We start from the raw sequence: 7,798 nt of genomic DNA on the forward strand, positions 1-7,798 counted from the left end.
TGAGTATATACCACCCTTATCTTCTTTTTCCTGTCTGGGTTTTTACAACTTCTGTGAGGATTGTGCAGTAGAGAAGAAATAGGAATGTTAGGTCATTCTGCATTCTAAGTGTGGGGAAAAAAAAAAAGGGGGGTGGGGTGGGGGGGGGAAGGAATTTGATAGACAGGTAGATACAGATTAACTGGCAGCTGCTGCTGAGATCTCTTAACTGCTCTTACCAAGGGGCTAGGGGGAAAGATTTTATAAAGTACAGTTACTTTATAGTTAATGAACTGCTTGATGCCTTGCTGTTCCTCATGCCTACAAACACTTTGAAAACTCATTTCAGTGAGATAACTAAAGTGATTTATTCTTTGTCTGCTGATAGCTTAATTGTTTGTGCAGACACTAGCCCTAAGGCTAACCAGACTTCAGCTCATCTGAGAACAACAGAACTGTTTAAGAAGTGGTTAACACAAAATGTTTGCTTGAAAGTTAGTTGATATAAAACAGAATTCAAATTACTGAGGAAGTTACCACAGATGTTAAGACAGGATCGCGTAGTAAAAAAAAGGAGGCCCATTATGGAGATAGGCTTAGCAAATGAAGATGGGGCTTCACTTCTTTAAGACCTGCTCACCATGAGCTTATAGGATATAGTTAAAAGAACCTGGAAGAGAGAATAAGGGGCTCTTGCTTTCAGGAGGTGAGGAGGAGGGTATCATTATTAGAGTAACTCTCTTAAATTTAGTTTTCGTAGTACTTGGTTTATTTGCACATTTTAAGCTTACTGCTTGGTTCTCTCCCAGCCTTGCAACCAGACATATTTTGGAAAAGTGAGTAAGTTGCCAAAGTGAGGCGTGGAAGTACATGTTTTCTATAAATGACTCATACCAATTAATCATAACTGGTTTTCATTTTTGTTGAATAAATGAACTTTTTGTAGTTTTATGTAAAAGATCTTCCTAACTGTCATTTTAATTACAGACTTATCGCCAGATTAGGCTAAATGAGTTGCTGAAGGAACATTCAAGTACAGCTAACATAATTGTCATGTAAGTAAATTATTTGTACTGTTATCCTAATTGGTATAGAAATGTAATTTGAAATATAAATACATGCAAATACAGGTTAGGAAAAAGCCTGTGCATTGGCATTAAAGTATAGAAATACTGGAAATATGCTGCCGCTGTACTGATGAATGAAAAATGGCCAGCGTAGTTTCGTGCTTCTGATACAATGCTTTAGGTGATTAACTCCACATTTATAGGAGCTCAGGACTCACATTCCTTCCACTCCTGCATGCCAACTATTTTCCTCTCTTTCAGGTCCTTCCTTTCTAGGTCCTTTCTTTTTCTAGGAAATCTCTCTAGATAAAGTTAGATCATCATCCCACTGTGGATCTCCATGGAATTACTTTGGTGTAAACAAGCAGAATGCAGATTGTAGGTTTCTTCGCTTTGTTTTTCTTTAGGAGCCTCCTTCAGAGCTCCATGAAGTAGTACTGCAAGTAAAGTTTGAGTAGGGCAAATAGAGTAGTTATTTCAAAAGAAAGGAGCATGGCATGTTTTGGAAAGATTATGAGAAGGAATATTAGATCACACCAGCCTGACATCATAAGAAAAAGCTGTATTTTAAAATCTTGAAGAATCTTTCAAGAAACTGTCTTCAACTGAGGAGAATCCTCCATGAAGCTACCTGCATACAAAATGGTGTAAGAGGCCAAAAGCGAGGGGTGAATAGATGTAGAGTCTTGTACAGTCATGTGGTGCTTAAGATACGAACTCTCAACTCATTAACTGAATTTTGATGAAAAAAACAAAAACTAAAAAGGTTAGGAAATTTGACTTAATATCTACCTCTTTGCAGAATCATGTTTTCATATTTTTGTGATGTGACTTGTACTCCACCAAGTTTTTTTAATTGTTGAATGCTTTTTTTCCTTGTGAATTGCAGGAGTTTGCCAGTTGCACGGAAAGGTGCGGTTTCTAGTGCACTCTACATGGCCTGGTTAGAAGCTCTTTCTAAAGATCTGCCACCAATTCTCCTTGTCCGTGGGAATCATCAGAGTGTTCTTACCTTCTATTCCTAAGAGTACTGCACATGGGACAGCGATGGTGAAATGGTACTTCAGTGCCCAGGGGAGAGTGGCTGACATGGTCTATAGTTTATTAACATCACAAAGGCAAAAAGTGACTCTTCTTTCACTATTTCACTGACTTGAAAGCACACAAGGAAAGTCACTGTATTTCTAAAGTTGTGACATCTTCAGTTTTATTCTGTATTTTCTGTAATTTAATCTTGCTTAATGGGGGAGGATTCCTTGTTAGATGGAAGAACAAGACAAGCTTTTTGTTTGCTATTTGAATAGCAGCAATAAAATGTTTTATTTTTGATCAATGAAAGGATTATAGATTTATAAAAGCCTTTTAGCCTTGAGGTGCCTTCTGAAATTAACCAAATCTCATCCATACATCCTATTTTGTAAATTTATATAGAATGTCAAAATTTGCCTTCAACTAAGAGTTTAGATCAGACGTCCTTTAGTTTCTAGTCTCTTCCATATTACAATAAAAATGAATGCTGCTTTTCAGTCTTCCATTGAGTTATTAGTTCTTAGTACTGTATGTTTTGTATTGTCAGAAAGTTTTTGGTTTTTGATTATTATATCTGTTAGATTTAAAGGTGAGAATTGGGGCAGGTCAGTTGAACTAAAACAAATTCCTTGTTATTTTCAAGACATCGTGCTACTAAATTTTGTAACAGTTAAAACTAATTCTACTAGCAGAGAGGATCCTCTTCTCAAATTTGGTACTAGTCTGATATATAGAGCTAACATTAGCCACCTTGGCAAAGGATACTAGCCAATCTCTGCTCTGTAGCTCTAATATGAAACCGAATTCCTCTTGCTGGCTGAGGCTTTTTATCTTACTGCAAACTAGAAGACCTGTCCTAGTTCTTGGCCTGTTATGCTTTGGTGTCACTTTCAACTTATTTTGAAACAAAACTCAACTTAAGGCTTGAATGGGGATAATATAAGCAATGTGATGCTATCTAACAGAAAACAGTAAACACTATGTGGAATCTTGCTATCCAATATGAAATGTTGAAATGAAAAAGCTACAGTTCTCTCGCATTTTTCAACAAATGGTTAAAAGGACCACTAGTTACTAGGGGAGGTGTTTTTAGGTTAATTCACTCAGTTGTCAGAAAATACATTTAGTCTTACTAAATAATGCTCAGGTTTGATTGTCTAGCAATTTAGATCTATTCCATACATCCTAGTTTATACATTTTCTATGTTCAATAAAGAAACTGCCAATCTTGTGTGTCCTTCCATTGTATATTTTGAGAACTTCATAATTTAGTCTATGATGAACACCTACACAAGAAATTTCACTTGAGCCTTTGTATAAAGGTTAGTAATGTGAACTGTTTTTTAGATTCCTGATATATTTTGGATAGAAAGGATTGCCTAAAAACATTTCACAGGCTTTTGATATTAGCATTGGACATGCTACTGGATCAGTTTACCAGTGATTTAGTGACTTTCATTTAAGGATGCACAGAAAAGGTGTATTTTTATGCTAAATACAAGATCAAATTGAAATGTAACTGTTGCTTTTGAAGGACAAAGCATAATCATTGTGTGGCAAGGTAGAGCTTCAAATTGTTGTTAATAAAAATATTCTACACAGTGCAGTATACACTGTTATCAAGTTCTTGGTAAACTGCAAAACATCTTTTTTTGCTGTTTCTGTCAATTGGATTTGAGACTGTTGAATCATTTCACTTAAAAAAAAATAAGAAAAACAAACATGCATGTTTTGCTGCTAAGTGTGAGATAACTGATGCCAGCATGAACCCAGCTTGTTATGATAAACATTATAAAACAAGACAGTTTGCAGTAAAAGTGCAGTTTCCTTCCAGGTGAGGGGGTGGGGATCAAACTTACCAACATATCTATTACAGGTTTTACAGTGGTTTTTAGGGGATAAGGATGTCACATAGTGAATATGGACTCATTGCCATGTTTCTTCTTATTTTGTGGGTTACATTATTTTGAACAAATGGACAGTAGGACATTGACTTAGTGCTGCTATCTTAAAAAAAAAAAAAAAAAGAATAAAATGTGCACAGGTACACTTAGAAGGTTTTTTGCCCATTCAGGAAACCATTGCTTGTGATCTGTAACACAGAAACCAAATGAAGTGTGTGTATACGTGCATATATGTGTATAAAATTATATAAAATATATCTAAATATGCATATGGGGATAGTTAAGGTAATGTCTGTGAAATAACATAGGATGCTTTTCACATGCACTCTCAAGTCCACTAACGCTAGGCATGAGGTCAAGTTTCAAGATTATTTGCTACACTAAAACTTCAACAGTGAATGGTAATTGTTTGCAACAGATGTCAGTTAGTGGCAGTCACTCCAACTTCTGCTTTGATTTTGGCGCCAAATTTAGTTATGTTCCAATCATTATTAATTACTTGAAAAATGAAATCACTTACACATGGCAATTCATACCTTCTATAGATTAGGTTTCTTTGTATGGGTTTAGAAAGACAGTAATAGCTGGAGAAAATCAATTATTTATTTGTTCACTTTTATTTGTATTTAGGTTTCCTTTTACATACATTCTTTTTATATGCTTTTTCTGACATTACATATTTAAAAATAACTGAAAATAATTTAAAGATTTGAATGTTAGTGGGTAAAGGCCCACTTGGTTTGAAGATGTAAAATTTGATACTGTACTGTAACTGTCACACACAAATGCTTTTCTAATGTTTTAACGTAATTATTGCAGTTAATACTTTGTACCAGGGGGATGTCACTGCAATAAAAGGAAGTGAATTCAATACAATTGCCTTGTCTAACAAAGCCTTTTTTATTGGTGGGGGACAGGAATTAATGTGCATAGTTTAACAGATTAATGCTGAGAATAGTTCCTGATATGTGAATATGCTTATTGCATGCATCTGATACTTACCTTTATTGTGGAATTTGGATAGGACCATGAGTAGAACTTAGTCATCCAGGTGTTTTGTATAAGGAGACGAATGTTTTGTTCTTGGAGGAAAAATTTGTTGCTACTGGGTTAGGAACAGTGGTGGTCGTCACAACATAGTTTTTATTTTTAAGAAGAATAAACTTTGTTTCGCACTCTGAAATTTGTCATGACTTGCCAGATGATGCAGACCAATCCACAATATGTGTTATGTTTAAGCTGCAACATGAGTATCTGAAAATGTGTTCCTATTATATTTGCAACTTGTTTTGCCACTAAATACGGTGAAGGATTGTTTAACTTAGTTCAGAATAGTAGTCCACTGTGATATGAGGAACTGTGTTGGGAGAATAACTTGTAAGAGGCAGTTGCAAAACCATTTGTAAGCAAGACATGTTTGGCCTTAACTTCACTAATGTACATTCAACTAGAAACTGGTTGAAAAATCTTAAGAGCATAATGAGAAATAGCAAGTTTTTTTCTCATATCAAATTATACTTAGAACCCTTGAAGAACTTTAACCTCATCGATTTTGGTGCTTCCCGGTGTAGCTGGGTGACTGAGAATTTTTATTTGAAAATTAACCTCTAACAAATTCAGACCTTTACTATGTATCATTAATTTACTAAATACTTGTTGATTTAAGTCTTTCCATGCATTTAAATCTAGGCCTTGAGAGTGAGGTTCAGAGGCCAGTGGAAAAAGAACACTTGTTAAAAGTATACTGCTAATTTCTATGGCATTGGCTCTAACCTGTTTCAGTATGTAAAGAGGTAGAGAAGGTATGTAGCGGTTTTTCCAGATCTCCATATTTGCTGGAGAAGTGGTTGATCTAAGTAATGACACAGTATACTACTAGCTGAATTCACAGATAAATGACTTCATGTTTTTGAAGCTAAAAATTGAAAATTGGATCAAGGTTGATGGCATCACTTTGCTACACAGTGAAGATTCACTGCACGGCAACCCATTTTGGTTTTGAAACAGGAAAGCAGGACTCTTCATCTTGGTGAATGTTCCTCATTAGTCTAGTTACACTTCTCATATAACCCCTGTAGGATCCTGTAAATCTTGCCTCTACACCTAAAACCTGGTTTATGTTCAGCTGGACTGGGAGCTAGGCTTCAGGTCTTTGAGACTACAGAGGCACTGAATGGTGTTCTTCAGTACCACTGCCTTGCTTCCATTTGGTGCAGAGTGAAAACTTCTGCTACTCTGCCTCTCGACGATATGGTGTAGCTGTGGGTTAGGCTGATGGAGGCTGATGCCTGCATTTAGGAGAGGGTGAAACAAGCAGGTGGAAATTATGACTTCCTGAACTTTTGAACTGAAAGAGGAAATACTGAAATACCTTCCCCAAACAGAAGCAGGGAAAACCTTCCTCTTCAAACAAGGTGCCTCATATGCCCAGAGGTCTATCTCACAATGACAAAGAAACTGTAATCTATCCTTTGGGCTGTATACATCAAACTCCCTGACAAGGTGCACAACCTGTGTGACCGGGCCTAAGTCAAGCCCCTGCTGAGTGCTGACATCCCTGTTCTTACTGGTATCAGTAGGCACAGAATTGAGAGCAGAAAAAGGAATGTGAGGACAGTTTCCATGCCGGTCTCACCTTTGATGTGCTTGCTTTCCCTTCCAGAAAAGGCTGGCTTTGTAGCTCCAGGAATCTGCTTTCCACCCTGCCCTCTGCTAGCCTGCCTCCCTTCCCTGCTTGTGTGGGCCCAGGGGTGCTCAGGTGCCATCACACAGCCTGTGCAGACATGTTTACCTACATGTCACAATGTATATGGGGAGAGGGAAAATGGATTCGTTCAGGATTTAAAACGTCAGGCAATGCCAAATAGAACTTTTCAACCACGCTCCCTCCAAAGAGCCCCATCCCGCTCCCCCTATAGCCCTTCCGTCCCTCGCTCCGCGCCATCGCACCCCCACGGCGGCACCGCCCCATCCGGCAGCCCCGCGCTCCTGTTGGCTGCAGGCTCCTCACCTCGTTCTCTTATTGGCTGCTGCGGTGGGCTTGCCCTGTCGCTCGCAACGGCCGTTAAACCGTCGGCCGGCTGCGGGGCTGCGGCGGGCCGTGTGGGGCCTGGAGCACCCCTGGCACTGCGGGGTGAACAGCTGCCCTCGGTGGTTTGTCGTAAGCCTGCCCTTCTGTAAAGTGCTCTGATGTTTGTTTATGCATGGTGTTGTGTGCTGAAAATATATTTTTGTTGTGCTTCAGTGAAATCTTGCAAAATATCCTGTCAACAGGAATCTAATGGCAGTAGCGCCTGGACGTGAGAGAAGAAGGGCCCCACAACTCCGCTCCAACCCTGTGGGGGTCTGGGGAAGACTGACCCTCATGAGCTGTAGCCAAAACAAATTCTAGTGGGAGGTTCTGGGTCTAGGTAGCTCGTCTTCATAGTCCCTCAGTTCCCGTCCACAGTAACAATTACAAAATCCTGCTAATACAACATGATTTTTAGTGAAAGAAATAGGAAACACTTTTTTCCGATCAGTTTTCTAGTATTCCAAAATACAACAGTAACGCCAGGTGGCACTATTGTCTTTCAACATTTCAGGTGATGCCTTAAACTGCCCTATCAAATACACTTTTCTTGCAGTATTACTTCGGTTTCATGGGCGAAACGACTTAGTGCTTTGAATAAACGCGTGTCAGCATAAAAGTATTATTTTGCATGAAATTTTCAATAATTTTGACTCTGGCTTGGAGAAAAGTTTAGTATTCTGCCCCACTCCCTTTGTGGGAAAAGTACTCTTGTTTTGTTCCAAAGAACGAAGGAATCTCCATGCAGA

The 7,798-nt window shown here is 38.4% G+C and overlaps 1 protein-coding gene across 3 annotated transcripts in view; it reads left to right on the forward strand.

Moving 5' to 3' along the window:
• The window catches only part of SLC12A2 (solute carrier family 12 member 2), a 64,650-nt gene extending 59,795 nt beyond the window's left edge, over positions 1-4,855 (forward strand). For all 3 annotated transcript variants that reach the window (XM_074812027.1, XM_074812026.1, XM_074812025.1), the window contains 2 exons: positions 967-1,034; positions 1,936-4,855. In XM_074812027.1, the coding sequence (XP_074668128.1) occupies positions 967-1,034; positions 1,936-2,071 (204 nt within the window). In that variant the 3' untranslated portion in view covers positions 2,072-4,855. The remainder of the gene's footprint in view (positions 1-966; positions 1,035-1,935) is intronic.
• Positions 4,856-7,798: the final 2,943 nt, after the last annotated feature.

Source organism: Strix aluco, chromosome Z (assembly GCF_031877795.1).
Source record: "Strix aluco isolate bStrAlu1 chromosome Z, bStrAlu1.hap1, whole genome shotgun sequence".
Taxonomy (NCBI): Eukaryota; Metazoa; Chordata; class Aves; order Strigiformes; family Strigidae; genus Strix; species Strix aluco.